Source organism: Entelurus aequoreus, linkage group LG05 (assembly GCF_033978785.1).
Source record: "Entelurus aequoreus isolate RoL-2023_Sb linkage group LG05, RoL_Eaeq_v1.1, whole genome shotgun sequence".
Lineage (NCBI taxonomy): Eukaryota > Metazoa > Chordata > Actinopteri > Syngnathiformes > Syngnathidae > Entelurus > Entelurus aequoreus.
In genome coordinates this window covers 23,277,288-23,303,036 of record NC_084735.1, presented here as the reverse complement: position 1 = coordinate 23,303,036, position 25,749 = coordinate 23,277,288, and the positions used below count along the sequence as shown (strand labels likewise).

At 39.7% G+C, this 25,749-nt stretch overlaps 2 protein-coding genes across 7 annotated transcripts; both read left to right on the top strand.

The window, feature by feature from the left end:
• The first annotated feature begins 373 nt into the window (after positions 1–373).
• On the top strand, positions 374–6,091 carry LOC133650330 (zinc finger protein OZF-like). Its single transcript, XM_062047455.1, has 2 exons — positions 374–836; positions 4,743–6,091. The coding sequence occupies exons 1-2, from the start codon at positions 641–643 to the stop codon at positions 5,639–5,641; spliced, it is 1,095 nt and encodes a 364-aa protein (XP_061903439.1). The 5' UTR covers positions 374–640; the 3' UTR covers positions 5,642–6,091.
• A 5,255-nt stretch (positions 6,092–11,346) lies between these two features.
• Positions 11,347–24,510, top strand: LOC133649655 (oocyte zinc finger protein XlCOF19-like). Of its 6 annotated transcripts, none has more exons than XM_062046305.1 (3): positions 11,347–11,627; positions 14,950–15,174; positions 22,586–24,510. In XM_062046305.1, the coding sequence occupies exon 3, from the start codon at positions 22,628–22,630 to the stop codon at positions 23,477–23,479; it is 852 nt and encodes a 283-aa protein (XP_061902289.1). In that variant the 5' UTR covers positions 11,347–11,627; positions 14,950–15,174; positions 22,586–22,627; the 3' UTR covers positions 23,480–24,510. The 6 variants fall into 6 exon arrangements, with proteins under 6 accessions (XP_061902289.1, XP_061902285.1, XP_061902286.1 ...); XM_062046301.1 differs by having other exon boundaries at positions 22,578–24,510; XM_062046302.1 differs by lacking the exons at positions 11,347–11,627; positions 14,950–15,174 and adding an exon at positions 15,187–15,636 and having other exon boundaries at positions 22,578–24,510.
• The last annotated feature ends 1,239 nt before the right edge of the window (positions 24,511–25,749 follow it).

Genomic DNA, 25,749 nt, shown 5'->3' with positions numbered 1-25,749 from the left:
ACTTTATTTCTAATAACAACATTAAAGATTGTGGATAGAATTTTAATTATTTTTTTTATCAAGTTCACGTTCTGTTTCTGTTTTGTAAATACATTGGGATAAGTGTAATAAGCTTTACCTTCAGCTTATTTCATTTCATATTTAAAAAAACATATCTTCTCTTTATCTGTCAAATATATTCTCTTTATCTGAATAAATTAAACTGGAACTTAAAAATGAAACTTTAACTTTTTATCCGTGTTTTTGCTTTTTTTAGCTACGTTGTTTCGTTTTATTTTACTGTAATATTCACCATCTTGCATTAAAACAATGAAAACAACACATGCGTTAACACTCCGATACAGCAGGTGGCAGCATAACCTTATAGGCCAACTAAAAACTAAGGATGAACGATTTTCTTGACTTTTGGTGAAATGAAGAACGCACCGGACCTCCGAATCACGTCCGTTATTGTTTAGTAAACATTTAAGGCGTCCTGGGCATATTTTTGTTTTACAACAACAAATTGCTCATCTAAAGTCGACATTGTGCGCTTAACGCGCGTCAATGCGCCTCGCCAGCTGAGAAGCTGAAACCGGAAGTTAGCAATAAATGCTAACACACGTAGCCCAGGTGCGGGTGTTGTTGTTATTGTGCCGAAATGTGTCGAAAAGTCCAAAAACTGAAAGCGTTTGTGAACGAGCGACTTACTGCCGCCGCGGAGGAAATCTTTGTCGTGTTTGAAAGAACCATAGCGGAGTACGAGGAGGAACTTTGTCGCTCCAAAGAGGAGATTGAGCGACAACGTCAACAACTGGACGCGTTTTTAAAGCCTCAAGTTCGTGTCAGCACAGCAGGTTTGTCCTTTCACACACCATTTCCCTCTCTTCGCCTTGTGGTTTTTCCAGTCATGTTTATTTGGTGATAGCCAGATGAAGCTTTCTATCAATTTGGTATATTGAAGGGATAATTCCTGAGGCTTCATTTGCTCTACTACGACATCTAGTGGACAAAAAGTATAAAACAGGCCAAAATGTTACCATGACAGTGGAGTGTCAAATGATAATAATAAATGATAAATGGGTTATACTTGTATAGCGCTTTTCTACCTTCAAGGTACTCAAAGCGCTTTGACAGTATTTCCACATTCACCCATTCACACACACATTCACACACTGATGGCAGGAGCTGCCATGCAAGGCGCTAACCAGCAGCCATCAGGAGCAAGGGTGAAGTGTCTTGCCCAAGGACACAACGGACGTGACTAGGATGGTAGAAGGTGGGGATTGAACCCCAGTAACCAGCAACCCTCCGATTGCTGGCACGGCCACTCTACCAACTTTGCCACGCCGCCACAAATAGGGCAAAATTAAAGGCCTACTGAAATTTTTTTTATTATTATTTCAACGGGGATAGTAGATCCATTCTATGTGTCATACTTGATCATTTCGCAATATTGCCATATTTTTGCTGAAAGGATTTAGTATAGAACAACGACGATAAAGGTCGCAACTTTTGCTCGCTGATAAAAAAAAAGCCTTGCCTGTACCGGAAGTAGCGTGACGTTGCAGGTTGAAGGGCTCCTCACATTTCCCCATTGTTTACACCAGCAGCGAGAGCGATTCGGACCGAGAAAACGACGATTACCCCATTAATTTGAGCCAGGATGAAAGATTCGTGGATGAGGAACGTGAGAGTGAAGGACTAGAGTGCAGTGCAGGACGTATCTTTTTTCGCTCTGACCGTAACTTAGGTACAAGCTGGCTCATTGGATTCCACACTTTCTCCTTTTTCTATTGTGGATCACGGATTTGTATTTTAAACCACCTCCGATACTATATCCTCTTGAAAATGAGAGTCGAGAACGCGAAATGGACATTCACAATGACTTTTATCTCCACAACAATACATCGGCGAAACACTTTGGCTAGGTACGGAGCTAACGTGATAGCATCGGGCTTAAATGCAGATAGAAACAAAATAAATAAACCCCTGACTGGAAGGATAGACAGAAAATCAACATTACTATTAAACCATGGACATGTAACTACACGGTTAATGCTTTCCAGCCTGGCAAAGCTTAAAAATGCTGTTGCTAACGACGCCATTGAAGCTAACTTAGCTACGGGACCTCGACAGTGCTATGCTAAAAACATTAGCTCTCCACCTACGCCAGCTCTCATCTGCTCATCACGACCCGTGCTCACCTGCGTTCCAGCGATCGACGGCGCGACGAAGGACTTCACCCGATCACCGATGCGGTCGGCAGCCCGAAGACGGAGGAAGTCAAGGTGAGGACAGCGGTGCGGCGGCGGGCGTTGTAGCTTTTGACGACACCCCGACCGCCATCAGAGTTGGCAAGAAACATATATGTCCTCAAAGTTACGTACGTGACATGCACATAGCGCTACGTACGTACAGGCAAGCGATCAAATGTTTGGAAGCAAAAGCTGTACTCACGGTAGCGCGTCTGCTATCCATCTCAAAGTCCTCCTGGTTGTGTTGCTGTAGTCCGCCGCTAATACACAGATCCCACCTACAGCTTTCTTCTTTGCAGTCTCCATTGTTCATTAAACAAATTGCAAAAGTTTCACCAACACAGATGCCCAGAATACTGTGGAATTTTTCGATGAAAACAGAGCTGTTTGTATTGGGACACAATAATGTGCCAATACTTCCGTTCACTCCGTGACGTCACGCGCATATGTCATCATACATAGACGTTTTTAACCGGAAGTTTAGCGGGAAATTTTAAATTGCACTTTATAAGTTAACCTGGCCGTATTGGCATGTGTTGCAATGTTAAGATTTCATCATTGATATATAAACTATCAGACTGCGTGGTCGGTAGTAGTGGGTTTCAGTAGGCCTTTAAATAAACGCATCTTTAAATAATAACTTAAATGGGTCATTACTTTATTTAATGTAAACTTACATTTCAAAAAATATATATTTTAATTATTGTCTCATGATTTAATTAACTGTTTCAATATTTAATTAGGGGCAGCACGGTGGAAGAGGGGTTAGTGCGTCTGCCTCACAATACGAAGGTCCTGGGTTCGATCCTGTGCTCGGGATCTTTCTGTGTGGAGTTTGCATGTTCTCCCCGTGACTGCGTGGGTTCCCTCCGGCTTCCTCCCACTTCCAAAGACATGCACCTGGGGATAGGTTGATTGGCAACACTAAAATTGGCCCTAGTGCAGTGGTTCTTAACCTGGGTTTGATGTCAAAACACACCCGACTCATCGTGTAAATAAAAAATTATCCCTATTGGCGTATTACGTATATGGCAACAGCAGAAGTCAGACTGATTTGCAGGTGTGTAATTTGTTGTGAGTTTATGCACTGTGTTGGTTTTGTTGTTTGAACAAAGTGATATTCATGCACGGTTCATTTTCTGCACCAGTAAAAAAACATGGTAACACTTTAGTATGGGGAACATATTCACTATTAATTAGTTGCTTATTAACATGCAAATTAGTGACATATTGGCTCTTAACTAGTCATTATTAAGTACTTATTAATGCCTTATTTGGCATGGCCTTATTATAACCCTAACCCTAACCAAAAAACTCTAAATTAAGTCTTTGTTACTTAGAATATGTTCCCCTAGTGTCCAAAAAACTCTAAATTAAGTCTTTGTTACTTAGAATATGTTCCCCATACTAAAGTGTTACCAAAAACATATAACTTTGTCTTGAATTTGAAAAAAAACATTTTATTTTTCACTAAAGAAGTGTTCAGTGAATGCGCATATGAAACTGGTGGAATTCGGTACCTCCAACAAGGTTATGAACCACTGCCTTAGTGTGTGAATGTGAGTGTGAATGTTGTCTGTCTATCTGTGTTGGCCCTGTCATGAGGTGGCGACTTGTCCAGGGTGTACCCCGCCTTCCGCCCGATTGTAGCCGAGGTAGGCTCCAGGATAAGCGGTAGAAAATGGATGGATGGAATATTTCATTATTTCATTATTTTATGATTTATTTACATTTTTAATGCACCTTTGTGGCGTATTCGAACATCTGATTGCTTACTCTGCACTTCCACTGGTCTGTGGAAGCCTCCGACCAGAGAAGCGGAGGGGTACTGGTCAATATTTTGGTCTGAAAGTGCGGAAAGGACTCCGACAACTTCACTGAATTCCTACACTTTAACTGCTATATGCTCTGGGTCAGCAGCTTTTTCGCGTTCACGTACCCCACCAGGTCTAAAATGTCCGACACCAACTCTCGGAATAGTAAAAGACTTCCCGAAGTTCCAGGTTTCAGACCAGAGCAATCATTGGACCAGATTCTGTTAGCCCCGCCCACTGACTTTGATGGGTGAGCTTGACAGAGAAAATAAATTGTTGGGAGTCATTAATTACATTATTAAATCAAGAAATAGTTACATTGTGAAATAATCAATTAATACACTTTTATGTTAAATAAAATAATGAAACATTTAATAAAACATTTATGTATTTAATTCTAATTCAAATGAATAAATTACGCATTATTTAATTATTTATTTATTTGTTTAATTTTGTCCCATTCTATCCTCCACAGCTAAAGACACTTGCAGGTAAAATAATTATCAACTGCAGCCAAAATTGTCAAGAATAAACCCCAGTTGGCGCATCACTGCTTCCTAACATTTTTCTTTTAATATCAATAGCAAAGAAGGCAGGTTATAGGGACATCCTTAATGCTAGAAGTTTCCATGTGTAACTGCTCAATTCAATAACATGCGTGCGCCTTTCTTTGTGTTCTTTTACGCCCCAGACGTCGGGGAAAGTCAAGCTGATGTTGGCATTGAGCAGCAGCATGAGGAGCCGGAGCCCCCCAATATTAAAGAGGAAGAGGATCTTGGAGGGTCGGAGGAGGCTGATATTCGCACTTTCCATGTGAAGAGCGAAGATGGCGACGAAGCAGAGCAAGCAGAGTGGTCACAGTTTTTTAGCCACAGAGAGGAGGAGACAAGTGATCACATGAAGACAGAAGATGACGATGGAGCAGAAAGACACACGGGTCCACTTTCAGACTGTGAGGACACAACGACAACGTCTACTGAGACCGACGACACGGAAGAACCCTTAAAGAGCAATGAAGATTCCAAAGGGGAGAAAACGTTCGTCTGCTCTTTTTGCAGCAAAAACTTCAACCGCAAGGACAGTTTCGTCCGCCACATCCGAGGCCACACCGGAGAAAAACCTTTCAGCTGTTCAATCTGCACCAAAAGCTTCAAATATCGCTACGAAATTAGCCGCCACATGAAAATCCACACCGGGGAAAAACCGTTCAGCTGCTCGGTTTGCGGGAAAATGTTCGGTCGCAGGGAGCACTTGCTCTCCCACATGAGGAGTCACACTGGAGAAAAACCTTTCAACTGCTCAGTCTGCAGCCGGGGATTCAGCCAGCGTTCGCACTTGGCGGCGCACTCGCGGACGCACACCGGAGTGAAACCTTTTCCCTGCACGGTTTGCGGCAACACCTTCTCGCTGAAGTGCGTTCTGATTGCGCACATGAGAACGCACACAGGAGAGAAGCCGTTCACCTGCACGGTGTGCGGCAACAAGTTTACTCGCAAGAGGCATTTGTTGATGCACATGAGAAGACACGCCGGCGATAAAAGTGCTCAGCTGCAGTGTGCATCGTTAAAGAATGACTCCAAACCAGATTAAGATGCACGCAAACTGACCATTCTTTTGGTTTGTACATGTAGTCAACCCTTTGTCACAAATAAATACACTTTCCTTCTGCCCAAAATAATTTAAAGTTAAAAAGTTAAAGTACCAATGATTGTCACGCACACACTAGGTGTGGTGAAATTTGTCCTCTGCATTTGGCCCATCCCCTTGTTAACCCCCTGGGAGGTGAGGGGAGCAGTGGGCAGCAACAGTGGCCGCGCCCGGGAATCATTTTGGTGATTTAACCCCCAATTCCAACCCTTGATGCTGAGTGCCAAGCAGGGAGGTAATGGGTCCCATTTTTTTATAGTCTTTGGTATGACTTGGTTTGAACTCACAACCTACCGATCTCAGGGCGGACACTCTACCACAAGGCCACTGAGTAGGTTATTTATGGAATTTTCTGTTTTTAATGATGAAATAAAAATGCTGGATTTTTTTTCACAGCTTTATACATTATAAACTATAGTAAGCATTCACTAGTATCACGCAGAAACAGGCCTGAACTTGTTAGTGCAACGACACCTCCACAACAGAGGGGGCAGTAACGCGGCAAATGAGTTCAGTCTACCGGAAATGAAAGCCCAAACAAACTTTCAACAGAAACAAAGGTGAGTTGAAATCCATGATTGCTACATGTTGCTCTGTAATAATTTCTGACATTTTACCGAGACAAATCCTAAAAAGGTTAGCCGTATTTCGATAAACAATCTTAGAACTCCTAAAACTTTGTGGGTTAGACCAGTGTCAGTCTGGTGTGCCGTGGGAGATTATCTAATTTCACCTATTTTGGGTAAAAAATATTTTTTGCAAACCAGTAATTATTGTCTGCAAATGATGTGTTGTTGAGTGTCGGTGCTGTCTAGAGCTCGGCAGAGTAACCGTGTAATACTCTTCCATATCAGTAGGTGGCAGCAGGTAGCTAATTGCTTTGTAGATGTCGGAAACAGCAGGAGGCAGTGTGCAGGTAAAAGGGTATCTAATGCTTTAACCAAAAAGAAACAAAGAAAGAAATAAAGAAAAGGCATTGAAGCTTAGGGAAGGCTATGCAGAACGAAACTAAAACTGAACTGGCTACAAAGTAAACAAAAACAGAATGCTGGACGACAGCAAAGACTTATTGTGGAGCAAAGACGGCGTCCACAATGTCCATCCGAACATGACATGACAATCGACAATGTCCCCACATTGTCGATTGAAGGATAAAGACAAAGTAGATGCGGGAAATATCGCTCAAAGGAAGACATGAAACTGCTACAGGAAAATACCAAAAAAAAAAGAGAAAAAGCCACCAAAATAGGAGAGCAAGACAAGAACTAAAACACTACACACAGGAAAACAGCAAAAAAAACTCAAAATAAGTCACAGCGTGATGTGACAGGTCGTGACAGTACACCTACTTTGAGACAAGAGCTATAGTGATGCATGGTTGGTTGTGGTTTGAATTCATATCCAACAATTGCGACAAGTTTTTACTGTCAACTGGGTTTCGTTTTTGAATGATTTCTGCTGGTGGTGTGCTGCCGGATTTTTTAAACGCAAAAAATGTGCCTAGGCTCAAAAAGTTGAAAAACACAGGGTTAGACAATGAGGGGCACAACACACCATGCCTGACTCAAATAAATACGATTTAGAATAATATACTTGAATAAAACGTTACAATAAGTTACCACTCAATTGACACATGTTACAATGTTTCTGAAAGTTCTTTACGACTCTATTTATTCATCCTAGGGGAGAATAAGTTAATTTAGCCACCATATTTCTACATCTTCTTGCAGAACTTCCGGTTTGTTGATCCATAACTTTGTCCCAGAATGAACACTTTATTATCCTTTCCCAAAAGTGAATTTCTACTCACAAAATAGGTTACAGTGGTACCTCGATTTTCCCACGTCCCGGTTTTAGTATTATTTTGTTTGGGCAGCATGTTCACCAAAGATATGTCTCAGTTTTATTACGATTAAACACATTATTGGTGGATTGCACTACTCACAATACATGTGTGTCATAAACCCCCAGTGGACACTATGGGGGTGTCCAAAACAAACATTGCAACCTTTTGCATCTGATTGACACATTTGGAGCTGTAGAAATCACCATGTACAATTGCTAATGCTAATCGGTAGCATGTATATGACAAATTAAATGTAAACTAGATGAGGTAATTCCTGAAGGAATTGCGTGTGAACACTCCAATACTGAAGTTGAACTGAAATGCTGACAGAATGTAGTATGAATGTAATAGTTTGAATATTGGAATGGTTTGAATGTTGAAGAGTTTGAATTTCCAGGAAAACCGGAATTGGGGTTGGAACTTGGGAAAGTGTGAGTTTGAATGTCTAGGATGAGTGGAATGTGTTGATGTTGGAATGGTTTGAATAGGTTGAAAAATGTGGGAATTGTGGAAGTTTGAAAAATGGACAATTCATTTTGATTGGGGAAAATGAAAACAAAAATGGAATTATAGTAAATCCGGGAGTTTTTTTAGAATTGTGAAAGTAGAGCACACGATTCCCAAACAGGCTAAATATTTTAAAAATGGAACAGTTTGAATCAGATGAAAAATGTGGGAATCGTGGAACTTTGAAGAATGTCCCATTGATTTAAATTGGAATTTCGGGAAAAGCGGGAATTTTTTAGAAAAACTTGAATAGTCTGAATGAGTTGAAATAGTTGGTGTTGGAATTTTTCCAAATTGGTCAGGAAATGTTTAAGTAGTAACATGTTGAATTGAGAAATGGTATTACGGAATTCCTGGAATTTCGGGAAAACCGGGAATTTTTCCAGTTCAAAAACAACTTTGTTTGTTGTCCTGATTAAGATGATTTTTTTGACAGGGCAACGGTTGAAGTGGGTTGAAAAATGTGGGAGTAGTAGTTGCCAGAAAAAAGGATGGAAATAGGGCTTTGGAAAACTAGGAATTCAGGGAAATCCTGTAATTTTTTTGAACTTGGAAAAAAAGTAGTTTGAATTTCCAGGATGGTGAAATGTGTTGAAAGTGGAATGGTATGAATAGGTTGAAATATTTGGAAATGGGGGAAGTTTGAAAAATGGCCAATTCATTTTAAACGGGAAAAATGTCCCGGAAATCTGGGAATTTTTGGAATTTTTCAAGGGAAAGCCTGCGATTCCCGAATAGGCCGAACTGTTTGAAGTTGGAACGGTTTGAATCGGATGAAAAATGTTGAAGGTAAATAGCGCCAAAATCTGGAGAAGAAGAAGAAGAAAAACCATATGTGTGAATGCTTTGGAGCATTCACACAATTAGCATTGAGCTACAGCATTTTTTTTTAGGTATTTTAAGTTATTTTGTATCTCATGTAAATAATATTGACATACTTTATTTCTGTAAGTGAAGTTTTACAGCGTTTTGGAGTAAAGACTCTTAAAAGGTGATGAAACCGAGACAATCTGTCTACTAAATTCGCATTTTTGCAAGTGAAGAACAGACTGCTTGTATTAAAGTGGTTATATTGGCTGTGTTATATGCAGGCTTATATAATCCGATACCTATTTTTTTTTTTTTTTTTTTTTACTGATTTCAGACCGATATCCGATATTAATATTGGATCGAGACCGCGCTGGTAGATGCGGTTGAATTAAAAAGATCTTTGTCCTGAGCAGCAGGTACCACTTTACCACATCAGTACTTCCTCAGACCTCAAACCTTTCAGCTGTTACGTGTGTGTGCAGACATTTAGAAATCGCTAGCAAGTCAACAGACACCTGAAAAACACCACCAGAGAAAACCCCTACAAATGCTTAACATTCTATGGTTCTATCACATACAGATTCACACTGGAGGAAAACATTTCCGCTACTTGCTTAGGAGTAAAAAAATTCCTTTGAATGCGGTCTTTCGTTGTCCCACCGAAGAGAAACCTTTTGTTTGCGAGCTTTGCGTCAGGAGATTCACCTGTTAGAGAAACTTGACATGAAGATGCACACTGGGGAAAAACCTTCCTGCTGCTATGTTTGTGGCAATATATTTTCTCAAAGGGTCGATTTAAACAATCACCAGAAAACACAACATTTACCTGCGTGGCGTGCGGCACAAGCTTGGATTGAAAACAATACTCGTGGATACGAGAAGACACACAGGAGGAAAACCTTACGCCTGCTTAACACCAGTTTTGTTCTTGAGAGAAGCTTTCCATCTGGTCAGTGTGCTTTGCTTGAGCACACGAGAAGGAGAAAAAAACCTTGAAATGTTTTGCTTTCCTCACAAGCGAAGGATGACCAGACTCATTGGTGATGAGTTAGAGTCCAGTGAGTGTGATGAAACGTTCCCTGCTCTTGGAAACAGTGTCAGTCATTGAAGCTGCACATCTCCAAGTAAATGTGATTATCATCCAGTACGCTCCTGATAAACACTTGCTGTGCTGCCTTTTAAGACTGAGTTCAATGTTTACACCATGTTTAAGCCGTCAGTAGTGTTCACGAGAGAAGAAGAAAAAGACCACAACCTCTAAAATCCAGACCCTCTGTGCTGCTTGCATCAAAATGTATTCAACTTTAAACCAAACATTCATTCTACTCAAGAACATATAAGTACAATATACAGCTCAGTCAACTAGTGCAAGAGGTTTTTTAGTTTTAGTTTTCAGGCGCTCAATTCAAAATAAGACACAAATTAAAGGCTAAATGTATTATTAACTTACTGTATATATTATTGAAATATTTCACTTTGTATGTAGTGATTCTGTACAATATAGGAATTTAACTTTTTGACATGAACCACTGAAATAAATGTACTCTTCAAATGTATACTAGTTGGTTAAGATGCACCTGTACTGTATACAAAGGGACGTTTAAACCAAGCTGCAGCACCTATTATATTAGCTTCTAATATTCAAAAATGATCAAGTTAATTATATTTTTTTTAAATGTGTTTAATTAAATAACACTTTTTTTAAAAAACTGTTAATACATTTTTGCTCTATTTTTGGCCACAACTTTGAGTGTGTTACTCGGAATAGAATGCTTTATTTATGTTCCATTTGAAATAATTAGTATTATTACTAATTGTACTGTATGTGTATTTAAGTATGATCTTTACACTTGTACCTCAGCCCCTTAACATTAACTCATTGTATGCACATTAAAATATACATAATTAGATAGATAGATAGTACTTTATTGATTCCTTCAGGAGAGTACCCTCAGGAAAATTGAAATTCCAGCAGCAGTGTACAGAATTGAGATATAATTTTAAAAGTAAATAATAAATAATGGGGGTATATGTTATTGTTATTGTTATATAATTAGTTCAAATTGGCATTGAAATTGTTAAAATAAAAATTTTAAAAATGATATTCTAGCTATTATATTTGCGACTGAAGCTGATGGGGAGATTTTAGGAAAAAAAGTAGAACAAAAATTAATACAAAAAGGTTTTATGCACTTTCGTCCTGGCTGGAACAAACTACAATTAAAGTATCGATCAATCTTACTTTGTTGGTTTTGTTCAGGTAGCCCAGCATATAATGACCTACATTGGAAGGATTTTTAACATCGAATGCACCAAATGGCATCAAACATCCCCATATATTTCTGTAAATGGGGAAAAATAGGCTTAGGACACCACTGATGTTACCTTGCAGTACCTCCGCAAGGTGGCAGCAATGAGAGCCAGTGGCTCCAAAACACCAACGAAGAAAAAAATATGCGGAAGTCAACAAACGGCCGAATGCTCTACTTAGGCCGAACGTCGTCGTTGTTGCGTTAATTCTCAGCAAGTTATTTATTCAACTCACTCATTTAGGCATTTTTAAAAAAATATTCTGAACACTGAGGCTTACTCGTGGATTCATATAACCCCGCTTCATTGCCGTGCGCGCCGAAATATTTGGAGTGTTATGAAAGAACCACAGCAGAGTACGAGGAGGAACTTTCTCGAACAAAGGAGAAAATTGAGCGACAACGTCAACTACTGGACGCTTTTTTTAAACTCCTCGACTTGATAACAACACAGCAGGTTTGCTCACATGAATTTACCTTATCCCAATAAACATCTGTTCAGTATTTGAACATAAAAGTGTTTGATTGTGGGGCATTAAAAGCCACAAAATGCAACGGGTCCATCAGACCCACAAACGCTGGCTGAGTAACAACAATATGAACGTTGCACGGAAAACTTCTCTGCCAGTTTCTGCATCCCACAGGGATTCTTCTTTTGTGTTTCTGCACCTGCGGTTCCCACATAAGGTTGCAACATTGTTTGTCAACACTGTCTGCTCTCATTTTCCCCGCACATTTGACCCTCTGATGTTCTGTGTACCTACACTCTGTCCTCCTCCTGTCTAGGCCTGCTGCATGTGTGTGTGTGTGTGTGTGTTACACAGAACATCAATTTCCACACTTCTATTAGCCCGGACAGCTTATATGTAATAGAAATGTGTAGGGGGGGGGTTATGGTGTGTGGTCATTAAATATGTATTCTGATATATGTTCTTCACAGAAAATGAGCCAAAGTCAGTGAGTCTCAGTTTGAAAAATGTATTAATTGTGTCATTTTTCTTTTAATAAAAAATGAAAACACCACACAAGGGTTAATAATACGTATAAAAATAATGTGCAATAAGTGGAGGAAAGGGACAAGTGGTAGAACATTGGATGGATGGATGGAAGTGGAGGTATCCAAAATAAATTATTGGACACTATTAAACCTTTTTTTGTGTGAAACAAAAATCCACACATTAATACAGGACATAGATTAAACAATAACTTGTTTGTTATAACTAATGAAGGAAATTGGTTCATATTGTTAAAATTGTATTGTTATTAAATAATAATTGTCCAGAGATACATCATTATTCAGTTCAGTTTCAGTTTATTTGGAACATGCATACGATACAACGTAATGCATCACTTTTTTTCCAGTTGTTTAATTAAAGCACGTCCGAAAAGGAGTAGGAAGAAGCAGAGCTTATTTTATCCTACTCCTTTTCATACCATAGCAATTATATCCCATTTCCTTGTTCTCTCTAACAGAACAGTGAATAAATAAATAATGTACCGTAGTAATTAAACACATATTAAAAAACATTAATAAATCATCTTTATCTAAAAAAAAAAAAAAAAAGTTCAAGATGTTTATCATAATTATTATTCTGTGTACTTTGTGAACTCTTGTCGTTTGAACAGTCTCTGAAACTGAATCATATTGGTGCTTTGTTTGATTTCTCTGGTTAATCCATTCCATAATTTAATTCCACATACTGATATGCTTGTAGTGTTTAATAGTAAAAATGTGATTGTATTTTTTTTTTTGGAGACTCAACATCTTTGTTGTGCCTTTCACGGTCCCCTTCATAGAATAGAATAGAATAGAATAGAATAGAATAGAAAGTACTTTATTGATTCCTGGGGGAAATTCAGCACCACAGTTCACTCACAATAAACAATAAACACTTAGGTGTTTTTTTTAACATGTGAATAATATAAATACAGTCTATTATACAGCATTATTCACATGTGAATAATATAAATACAGTCTATTATACAGCATTATTCACATGTAAATAATATAAATACAGTCTATTATACAGCATGATTCACATGTGACTAATATAAGTACAGTCTATTATACAGCATTATTCACATGTGAATAATATAAATACAGTCTATTATACAGCATTATTCACATGTGAATAATATAAATACAGTCTATTATACAGCATTATTCACATGTGAATAATACAAATACGATTTATTATACAGCATTATTCACATGTGAATAATATAAATACAGTCTATTATACAGCATTATTCACATGTGACTAATATAAATACAGTTTATTATACAGCATTATTCACATGTGAATAATATAAATACAGTTTATTATACAGCATTATTCACATGTGAATAATATAAATACAGTCTATTATACAGCATTATTCACATGTGAATAATACAAAAACAGTCTATTATACAGCATTATTCACATGTGAATAATACAAATACAGTCTATTATACAGCATTATTCACATGTGACTAATATAAATAGTCTATTATACAGCATTTTTCACATGTGAATAATATAAATACAGTCTATTATACAGCATTATTCACACGTGAATAATATAAATACTCTATTATACAGCATTATTCACATGTGAATAATATAAATACAGTCTATTATACAGCATTATTCACATGTGAATAATATAAATGCAGTCTATTATACAGCATTATTCACATGTGAATAATATAAATGCAGTCTATTATACAGCATTATTCACATGTGAATAATATAAATAGTCTATTATACAGCATTATTCACATGTGAATAATATAAATACAGTCTATTATACAGCATTATTCACATGTGAATAATATAAATGCAGTCTATTATACAGCATTATTCACATGTGAATAATATAAATACAGTCTATTATACAGCATTATTCACATGTGAATAATACAAATACGATTTATTATACAGCATTATTCACATGTGAATAATATAAATACAGTCTATTATACAGCATTATTCACATGTGACTAATATAAATACAGTTTATTATACAGCATTATTCACATGTGAATAATATAAATACAGTTTATTATACAGCATTATTCACATGTGAATAATATAAATACAGTCTATTATACAGCATTATTCACATGTGAATAATACAAAAACAGTCTATTATACAGCATTATTCACATGTGAATAATACAAATACAGTCTATTATACAGCATTATTCACATGTGACTAATATAAATAGTCTATTATACAGCATTTTTCACATGTGAATAATATAAATACAGTCTATTATACAGCATTATTCACACGTGAATAATATAAATAGTCTATTATACAGCATTATTCACATGTGAATAATATAAATACAGTCTATTATACAGCATTATTCACATGTGAATAATATAAATGCAGTCTGTTATACAGCATTATTCACATGTGAATAATATAAATGCAGTCTATTATACAGCATTATTCACATGTGAATAATATAAAAGCAGTCTATTATACAGCATTATTCACATGTGAATAATATAAAAGCAGTCTATTATACAGCATTATTCACATGTGAATAATACAAATACAGTTTATTATACAGCATTATTCCCATGTGAATAATATAAATGCAGTCTACTATACAGCATTATTCACATGTGAATAATACAAATACAGTCTATTATACAGCATTATTCACATGTGACTAATATAAATACAGTCTATTATACAGCATTATTCACATGTGACTAATATAAATACAGTATAATAATATAAATACATCATCAGCAAGGTTGTGTTCTTGTGTGGCCAAGGAGATCGTCCACTTGAGCAGCACGAGGGTGAAGAAGACGATGAAGAGCAAGGTGAGCGGTCACAGCTTCATCACCGAAAGGAGGAGAGGAGTCGTCCAGCTGATGGAGACCACCATAGGGGAGCATGCGTACACTCGGATGACGTTCCGCCCTCACAACTTCCTCCGACGGGCCTTCTTGAAGCCGCCTTTGACTCCATAACAGCTGGTAACACCATGTTGGAAGGTGAGACTAACGCAGGCGGGAAAGTCTTTGCAGTGGAAGCTTTGGTCGGAAGGATCACTTTATTAGGCACACAAGGAGCCACACCGGAGAAAGACCTTTCGGCTGCTCAGTTTGTGGCAAACAATACCGGCGCTCCACACTGGCAGAACACACGGGGGAAACCTTTTTATTGCACGGTTTGCGGCACGCGGTTCTCTCAGAGGACTCACCCCAGAGAGAAACCTTTTGCCTGCTCAGCTTTCAAAGGTCAATCAATCAAAGTTTATTTACATAGCCCTAAATCACAAGTGCTTCAAAGAGCTTTGGCCGACGTCCATCTTTGGCTCAGCACACGAGGAGGCAGAGAAGTCGTTCTCCCGCTCGCTTTGTGCTCAAGAGGTTCTTGAACAGGATGAAGATGTTGAAACGTGAAAGGCAACACCCACCTGCAGTGTGACTGAGTGTCATGTCTTATGTCAGACCGTGAGTACTGGACTACACAAGTGGACAGCAAGAGAACACAACGTGATTTGTTTTAAATTATAATATCAATGGTCAATGGTAAAGCTCCAGAAAAAAAATGTTGCCGGTATAAACAACATGGATGGTAACGTTGCTTTGTTCTATATTTATAATATTTTCATGTTTAACACATATCCAACACACTTTGTAACATCGACTATTCAATTCAATTCATCCATCCATTTTCTACCGCTTTCCCTTTCGGGGTCGCGGGGGGTGCTGGAGCCTATCTTAGCTGCAATCAAAGGGGCTTTATTGACATGGGAAACATATGTTTAGGATAGGATAGGATAGAACTTTATTGTCATTGCACAAGTACAATGAAACTATGTTTTCAGCACAAACCCGTTCAAGATTAGACAAACAAACAGTGTACAGGGTTACAGAACAGGAACGCTGATGGGTCACGGAGATGAGTAAAAAATTACAATCTAGACTGGGCTCCTAAGGGGGCCTAGTCTGGAGTGGGAAAAAGCCTCCATGCAATGCACACATAAACACGTTACATTTAATCACGACAACTCGCAACAGAGAGGCGGGGAGTTGGGGCCCTGGAGGGCGACTGCTGCTACGAAGCGCTGCCAGCCATCCATCACCCCGAGGGGAAACAAGCAGTGGTGAAGGCATGGGGGGGTGTATGTGCCCATTGTCTTGGGTGTGATGATGTAATGTTCATAGGCCTGGGGCCGTTCTGCATGCAAGCAAAAGTTCGACTCCAGGTGTCGTTGAGGAGGGAGGGAGGTCAAAAGCGTCCATCATTGAGGTGTCCTCGGGGGTGTTTTCAGAACAGCCTGTTCCTGTTGTTCACAGCGTCAAGGCCATTCGAGGGAGTCAAATCGTAGATTAGGATGTTCGTTTTGTACAAATCCTGTTTCCATATGAGTTGGGAAATTGTGTTAGATGTAAATATAAATGGAATACAAGGATTTACAAATCATTTTCAACCCATATTCAGTTGAATATGCTACAAAGACAACATATTTGATGTTCAAACTGATAAACATTTTTTTTTTGTGCAAATAATCATTAATTTTAGAATTTGATGCCAGCAACACGTGACAAAGAAGTTGGGAAAGGTGGCAATAAATACTGATAAAGTTGAGGAATGCTCATCAAACACTTATTTGGAACAACCCACAGGTGAACAGGCAAATTGGGAACAGGTGGGTGCCGTGATTGGGTATAAAAGTAGATTCCATGAAATGCTCAGTCATTCCCAAACAAGGATGGGGCGAGGGTCACCACTTTGTCAACAAATGCGTGAGCAAATTGTTGAACAGTTTAAGAAAAACCTTTCTCAACCAGCTATTGCAAGGAATTTAGGGATTTCCCCATCTACGGTCCGTAATATCATCAAAGGGTTCAGAGAATCTGGAGAAATCACTGCACGTAAGCAGCTAAGCCCGTGACCTTCAATCCCTCAGGCTGTACTGCATCAACAAGCGACATCAGTGTGTAAAGGATATCACCACATGGGCTCAGGAACACTTCAGAAACCCACTGTCAGTAACTACAGTTGGTCGCTACATCTGTAAGTGCAAGTTAAAACTCTCCTATGCAAGGCGAAAACCGTTTATCAACAACACCCAGAAATGCCGTCGGCTTCGCTGGGCCTGAGCTCATCTAAGATGGACTGATACAAAGTGGAAAAGTGTTCTGTGGTCTGACGAGTCCACATTTCAAATTGTTTTTGGAAACTGTGGACGTCGTGTCCTCCGGACCAAAGAGAAAAAGAACCATCCGGATTGTTATAGGCGCAAAGTTGAAAAGCCAGCATCTGTGATGGTATGTGGGTGTATTAGTGCCCAAGACATGGGTAACTTACACATCTGTGAAGGAGCCATTAATGCTGAAAGGTACATACAGGTTTTGGAGCAACATATGTTGCCATCCAAGCAACGTTACCATGGACGCCCCTGCTTATTTCAACAAGACAATGCCAAGCCACGTGATACATCAATGTGGCTTCATAGTAAAAGAGTGCGGGTACTAGACTGGCCTGCCTGTAGTCCAGACCTGTCTCCCATTGAAAATGTGTGGCGCATTATGAAGCCTAAAATACCACAACAGAGACCCCCGGACTGTTGAACAACTTAAGCTGTACATCAAGCAAGAATGGGAAAGAATTCCACCTGAGAAGCTTAAAAAATGTGTCTCCTCAGTTCCCAAACGTTTACTGAGTGTTGTTAAAAGGAAAGGCCATGTAACACAGTGGTGAACATGCCCTTTCCCAACTACTTTGGCACGTGTTGCAGCCATGAAATTCTAAGTTAATTATTATTTGCACAAAAAAAAATAAAGTTTATGAGTTTGAACATCAAATATCTTGTCTTTGTAGTGCATTCAATTGAATATGGGTTGAAAAGGATTTGCAAATCATTGTATTCCGTTCATATTTTATACATCTAACACAATTTCCCAACTCATATGGAAACAGGGTTTGTATAATGACTTGCCTGTTCTATTCATCCATGCTGGCTGCTCTCATATTCAATTTACATTGCCAAAGCCAGACTATTTAAAAGTTGTATTGTATTGAATTCGGGCAGCACGGTGGGACAGGGGTTAGTGCATGTGCCTCACAATACGAAGGTCCTGAGTAGTCCTGAGTTCAATCCCGGGCTCGGGATCTTTCTGTGTGGAGTTTGCATGTTCCCTGCGGGTACTCCGGCTTCCTCCCACCTCCAAAAACATTCACCTGGGGATAGGTTGATTGGCAACACTAAATTGGCCCTAGTGTGTGAATGTGAGTGTGAATGTTGTCTGTCTATCTGTGTTGGCCCTGCGATGAGGTGGCGACTTGTCCAGGGTGTACCCCGCCTTCCGCCCGAATGCAGCTGAGATAGGCTCCAGCGACCCCAAAAAGGACAAGCGGTAGAAAATGGATGGATGGATGGATTGAATTCAATACAAGCAGTTCGTTTGTGACTAAACCAAACTTCATGCATTGTTTTGTTGGCTCTAGAACGCTTCAGATAGCAAAGTCGCATGCAGGAGTCCAGTAACTCCAGCAGGTGGCAGTAATGTGACGGAAAGGTCGGAGGACGCAATCGAAGAAGGAAAAAGCCGGAAGTTAGCGACACATCGCTAAAACGCAGCTGTCACGCCAATTTTCTTCCCATCACAAAAACCTTCCTAACCCCCATTTACTTCCGGGGTCATTTCCGCCTACGTCAGTTCCTCTTACTTACGTCATTTCCTTTTACGTCATTGCCAGCGATCGATAAATCAAAATCTCCTGAAAATGGTGGTGTCACTGGATGATATTCGTCTTTATCTGTCCCAAGGGACTTATGTCAAACACCAGCAGGCTTCGCAACATTTCAAGCGGAGTGTTAGGGCCGCTGCTGCGAACTTCTGTCTTCGTGGTAACGTGCAAAAAATATTAATTAATATATAATACTGTTAAATGTCTGTACTTTAAATCAACATTATTGTTGGAACATTTCAGTAACATTAATTAATATATAATGTTAAATGTCTGTACTTTAAATCAACATTATTGTTGATAATTCAGACGTTTTGTTAACGCTGTATTATAAAAAAGAGTCAAACGAAGTGCTATCGATCGCTGTCAATGACGTAAGAGGAACTGACGTAAGCGGAAATGACCCCGGAAGTTGTGATGGGAAGAAAATTGGCGTGACACAGCCCAGTGTGAGTGTGAGTTCTCTCTTTTCTCGTTAACTGCGTCATTTACTGTCTTTTAGTGTAGAGTTGTTACATTAAACTAACGTTCAACAACGGAGATGGTTTGTGTCGGCGCACACTCCGCGCTGGATTAGCGTGTTTTAGCTTTTAGCCGCTAACAGAGAGACGCGGATGTTAGCCTGCAATAACAGATGGGACCAAAAATGTAAAGTCCAAAATCTAACAATCCATCCATCCATTTCCTACCGCTTGTCCATTTCGGGGGTGCTGGAGCCTATCCCAGCTGCATGCGGGCGGATGGCGGGGGTACACCCTGGACAAGTCGCCATCTCATCACAGGGCCAACACAGATAGACAGACACATAATAAATAAAACTATTATTGTTGTGGAAGAATTTGAAGGAGAACTTTGTCGAACAAAAGAGAGGAAGCGACGCCGTTAGCTTGGCTCAATCTCCCGCAGCAGGTTTGTTTGCTTCTTCCTCGCCATGTTATCACACTTTTGTTAGGTTTTTTTTTTAGTACTTTTTGCCATTAATCACGATTAAAATAACTGCTCTAATGTTGTATGTTTAAAATGTCAGTGGCGTGGACAGCATACTTGCCAACCTTGAGACGTCCGATATCGGGAGGTGGGGGGGGTTAAGAGGAGAGTATATTTACAGCTAGAATTCACCAAATTAAGTATTTCATATATATATATATGTATGAATTACTTGACTTTCAGTGAATTCTAGCTATATATATGTATTTATTTTAAAAAAAAATTATTTTATTATACATATAAATAAAATATTTGAATTTCAGTGTTCTGCAGGCTATCCAGTAGATGGCAGTATTGTCCTGTTTAAGCGTGTCACAACATTGTTGTTTACTGCAGACGAACTGCTTTACGGTAGACTAAACGTGACTGCTGTTGTTGTGTGTTGTTACCGCGCTGGGAGGACGTTAATGAAACTGCCTAACAATAAACCCACATAAGAAACCAAGAACTCTCTCTCCTTGTTGAGCACTCTACTCTCTAAAAGCCGTAGATGTTATGACGTCATTGGGCAGGCAAGCTGTTTATATTGTGGGAAAGCGGACGTGAGAACGGCTGTCCCCACTCAGGTCCGCATTGAGCTGGAGGGGGCAATGGCCTCCAGCTCCGGCTGAATACCGGGAGTTTGTCAGGAGAAAATCTCTGCCGGGAGGTTGTCGGGAGAGGCGCTGAATACCTGGATTCTCCCGCTAAAAACGGGAGGGTTGGCAAGTATGGTGTACAGTGTTCACAATGCAGACCTAAAGTCCTGCATTGCTCTGTGTTCACCCGCAGAAAAAGATATTCAATATTTATTAGAGATGTCCGATAATGGCTTTTTTGCCGATATTGTCCAACTCTTAATTACTGATTCCGATATCAACCGATACAGATGTATACAGTCGTGGAATTAACACATTATTTTGCCTAATTTTGTTGTGATTTCCCCCGCTGGATGCATTAAACAATGTAACAAGGTTTTCCAAAATAAATCAACTCAAGTTATGGGGGAAAAAAATGCCAACATGGCACTGCCATATTTATTATTGAAGTCACAAAGTGCTTTTTTTTTTTGTAACATGCCTCAAAACAGCAGCTTGGAATTTGGGACATGCTCTACCTGAGAGAGCATGAGGAGGTTGGGGGGGTAGCAGCGGGGGGTGTATATTGTAGCGTCCCGGAAGAGTTAGTGCTGCAAGGGGTTCTGGGTATTTGTTCTGTTGTGTTTATGTTGTGTTACGGTGCGGATGTTCTCCCGAAATGTGTTTGTCGTTCTTGTTTGGTGTGGGTTCACAGTGTGGCGCATATTTGTAACCAGTGTTGGACTAACGCGTTACAAAGTAACGCGTTACTGTAACGCCGTTAGTTTCGGCGGTAACTAGTAATCTAACGCATTATTTTTTATATTCAGTAACTCAGTTACCGTTACTACATGATGCGTTACTGCGTTATTTTACGTTATTTTTTATGTAGTATCGGCTAGAAACAGAAGATCTGAGTGTGTTTTATTGCAGCGCTGCGGTGGAAAAGAAAAGGCGTGCTTTCTGTGGGTGGGGGCGGGGGGGGGTACTCCCATACCGTAGTTGAGGGGCGCAGGGGAGACGTTCCTTCGGGGCTAACAACCTTCACTTTACTCGGAAGTGGTCTTTACAGCTGAGGGTGAATGACGAGGCCGGCGGTTTGTTGCTACTTTGTGACTTTATTGGACGCAGCCATCCACCAAGCTAGAGCACCTGCACACACTCACTGTTGCCGCTCGCTCACCTCTCTCGCCCACTCACTCACTGACGTCACTCACCTCACATGCTGTCATATCTTAAAGGGCCACACACACACACATACGCTACTCTCATAACAACTATCAAGACATCATGGCGAAGCCAGAAGTCGAGTTTTTTAACATGGAGACATTCTCAATACTTTCCTTTTGTCGAGCACAAAGAAACTAACATTTTAGTTAAGTGTAAGTTGTGTCTTGGATCCAAGATCCTATCTACTTAAAGTTAAAGTTAAAGTGCCATTATGTTGCAGCTATTTAAAATAGTTTTGTCAATTTGTTCTGGCCTGAAATAAATTGGCCCTTTAAAACATATCTTTGTCTTTGTGTGTTGTATGTAGACCACATTGCTTAGCAGAGTTCAGTGATGCAAATGCATGTCAAGTTGATCAACAGATTGTATTATTCTCCAGTGCAATAACAGTACTGAAATGAAGGCTAAAAGGGCATTAATGGGAGCCTTAAATAAAAGGGAAAAAAAAGAAGTAACTAAATAGTTACTTTTCACAGTAACGCATTACTTTTTGGTGTAAGTAACGGAGTTAGTAACTGAGTTACTTTTGAAGTAAAGTAACTAGTAACTGTAACTAGTTACTGGTTTTCAGTAACTAACCCAATACTGTTTGTAACAGTGTTAAAGTTGTTTATACGGCTACCTCAGTGTGACCTGTATGGCTGTTGACCAAGTATGCCTTGCATTCACTTGTGTGTGTGTCAAAGGCCATAGATATTATGTGATTGGGCCGGCAAGCAAAGGCAGTACCTTTAAGGTTTATTGGAGGATCTGTACTTCTCCCTATGTCCGTGTACCACTCCGTACAGCGGCGTTTAAAAAAGTCATACATTTTACTTTCTGAAACCGATACCGATAATTTCCGATATTACATTTTAAAGCATCTCTAATAATTATATTTATTGTGATGTCTGACTTTAACGACCTTTTCCTTTCTGCAGACGCCAAGCAAGAGAATCTTCCCGCCGAGCAGCAGGAGTGGGTCTCCAGCATGGAGGAGAAGGAGCCAGAGCCCCCCCATGTTAAAGAGGGGGAAGAGCAGCTGCAGGACGGCGACATACCCAACATCCAAATGAAGCACGTCACGGTGAAGAGTGAAGGAGACGATGCTGAAAGAGAACCAGCTCAGTCGTCGCGGCTTCGTTGCAAAGAGGACGGACATCGCCGCCGCGGAGAAGCGCGCAGCCGCTCGGATCGAGTCACCCGTTCGCTGCGTCCTCCAGCTGAACTTCCTGAGCCACAGACCGGAGATGCTGGCGACTCCGTCAATCCCACGGACGCTTTGTCAGGCGTAAACTGCATGAAAAAGGAGCGCGGCGCCAGCGAGAAACCGTTCGTGTGCCCGTTTTGCAGCAAACCCTTCAACCAGAGGGTCCAGTTGTCCCGACACCTCAGCGTCCACACGGGGGACAAACCCTTCCACTGCACGGTTTGCAGTAAAATGTTCGCCACCAGGGACCGCTTGCGCTCCCACACGAAGATCCACACCGGGGAAAAACCCTTCAGCTGCTCCGTTTGCGGCAAAAGATTCTTCCACCGCGCGCATTTGGTCAAGCACTCGCACATTCACACGGGGGTGAAACCCTTTCCCTGCCTGTTCTGCGGGAAGAGGTTCTACTCCAACGGGGACCTGATCAAGCACACCAGGACTCACACGGGGGAGAAACCTTTCACCTGCTCCATCTGCAACACCAGCTTCAGCGACACTTCCACGCTGGGCAAGCACAAAATAAGGCACACGGGCGAGAAACCCTTCAGCTGCAGCGTGTGTGACAAACGCTTCCCGTTCAAGTTCCAGGTGAAAAAGCACAAGTGCGCCGTGGCGAATAGCGGCGGTAATTGAACTGTGCTCGATAACGTGATGATACTCCTCTAAGTGATACCATATAATGGTTCATGTATCATGCGGTTTATGTCAACAGATATACAGTCAGGTCCATAAGTAATCGTACTTCAACACAATTCTAATCCACATTGGATTTGAAATACAACCGCACACTTAAAAGTTTTAATTTGAGGGTATTTAGTAAAAGTAATGGGACAATGGCCGCTCCATGGCCAGGTGTTTGTTTTGACCTCATTTACAAGCAGCACAAACAAGGTCTAGAGATCATTTCAAGTGAGCTATTTGTATTATAAATATGTGGCTGTCAACTGTCAATCCGAGATCCGAAGAGCTGTGTCAGTGAAGCAAGCCATCATTAGGCTGAAAAATCAAAACAAAGACCTTCTGTGAGGACTGACAGCCCGCAGGTCCGAGACCCACTGAAGGTTGGACCGCAGTGACCGAGTGGACTCACCCTCTGCTTTTCCCCATGCATGCTGCATCCTGCTCCTGTACATAGACATGTTTTTTGTGTAAGCATGTTATAAGAGGGACAGTAGAGGATGTTTGTAGTCCAGCTCGGTTCAAGAACAACATGGGTAGAAGAGCTGCTCGATTCATTACAGATAAAAGCACATTAAATATGACGTCCAAAACAAAATTGCTTCAGCGCCTGAATGAGTCAGAAAATATTTTGAATGCAACCTGATTTTTTGCCAGGAGAGGTCGCTATAACGAGTTCACCAATGGAATATACAATTGGACATATTAAGGCAGGGGTGTCCAAACTTTTTCCACTGAGGGCCGCACACGGAAAAATTTAAGCATGCGGGGGCCATTTTGATATTTTTCATTTTCAAACCTTAACAAAATATATGGATTTTTTTTTTTAACCTTTAGGGCTCCCGGGGACCATAAAGGGTCTCAGTCATTAAACTGTTAAAAATAAGTCATATTATTATTATTTTTTATTTATTTAACGCTTACAGTAAATCTCTATATCAACTTGAGGTTGATATAAAGTAAAAAAAAAAAAAAGGTTTTATGCCTTTTCTGTCACAGACAACTTTGTTTTTTTATAGTAAAACTGAAATATGCAGTATTTAGTAATTAGAGCCCTAAAAGATCAATAATGCAGGACACCATTGATTTTAATTCTTTAATATTTTTGAGTAATCACAGTGAAAAGTTAAATCAAATCCTACTAAATATATTTGGGATCCAAAACGTCCCCCACTCATAAAGTGATACATTTTTATTAGTTTTTTTTACTTTTAACACTTAAATTACGAGATCAACTTCAGATGTATCTGTCGATTTTACGTTGGCTTGAACTATTATTTTGTTTGTATTATGCTCTTTTGTCAAATAAAACTTTGATGTTTTTTTTATGGCAACCACACAATATATGCAATATTTTTTCCACATAAAACATTTTGAAGTGATAGTTTTTAAGTAATAATTCATTATAACATAGATTTTTAGTCTTTTTTTTTTTTTTTAGCAATGGCAAAAAAAAAAAGAAAAAGAAACAAAGACAAAAGAAAAAAAAACAGCCTGCATGGCAGCTTTGTGTCAACATTGCAACTTTTTCCTGTTAGATTTCACCTCATTCCACTTTTTAAAAATTTTTTTAAAAATGTTTTGCAATATTATCAATTTTGAAATTTTTGCAGAATGTGTGGCGGGCCGGTAAACAATTAGCTGCGGGCCGCAAATGGCCCCCGGGCCGCACTTTGGACACCCCTGTATTAAGGGATTATTTATTTATTTATTTATTTATTTATTTATTTTAGCAACAGAAGAATGCTGTTATGGCTCTTCGGGTCCTTCGGGAGGCGCTGTTTCTTATATTTTCTGTTTCACTTTGGACATGTGGGCACCCAGGAGTCCCAGCCACAAACTAATCCTCCAGGCGCGTGCACTGATGGTCCCAGGGCCACCCCAGGCAAAATCGGGGCCCTATGCATAATTCTATGTATGCCCCTTCCACATCAAAAAAAATATTTTCACACTTTCTTAATTATGTGCCACAATTTATAAATCAAACCTGAATTTAACTCGACGCATGTTTTGTACTAAAATAAATCAATAAAGAAGAAAGTCCACATATAATGTTGTGCACCACAGGAACCTATGTTGTATTTTTCCATTATATACCTTTCAGTGCTGGAGCAGGAAGTATCTAGGAGTACATTTGTGGTTAAATGTTATATGAAGCACCATGAATTTACATTTTACATGTGCTTTTTCATACAAAATCCCCACTGCCCTTTTGCCCCTTTTTG

What these genes read in the sequence shown, in the direction of transcription:
- LOC133650330 (XM_062047455.1), top strand. Translation starts at nt 641, where the DNA reads ATGTGTCGAAAAGTCCAAAAACTGAAAGCGTTTGTGAACGAGCGACTT. An exon ending in AGTTCGTGTCAGCACAGCAG is followed by an intron (nt 837 to 4,742) that starts GTTTGTCCTTTC and finishes TTTACGCCCCAG; the next exon opens with ACGTCGGGGAAAGTCAAGCT.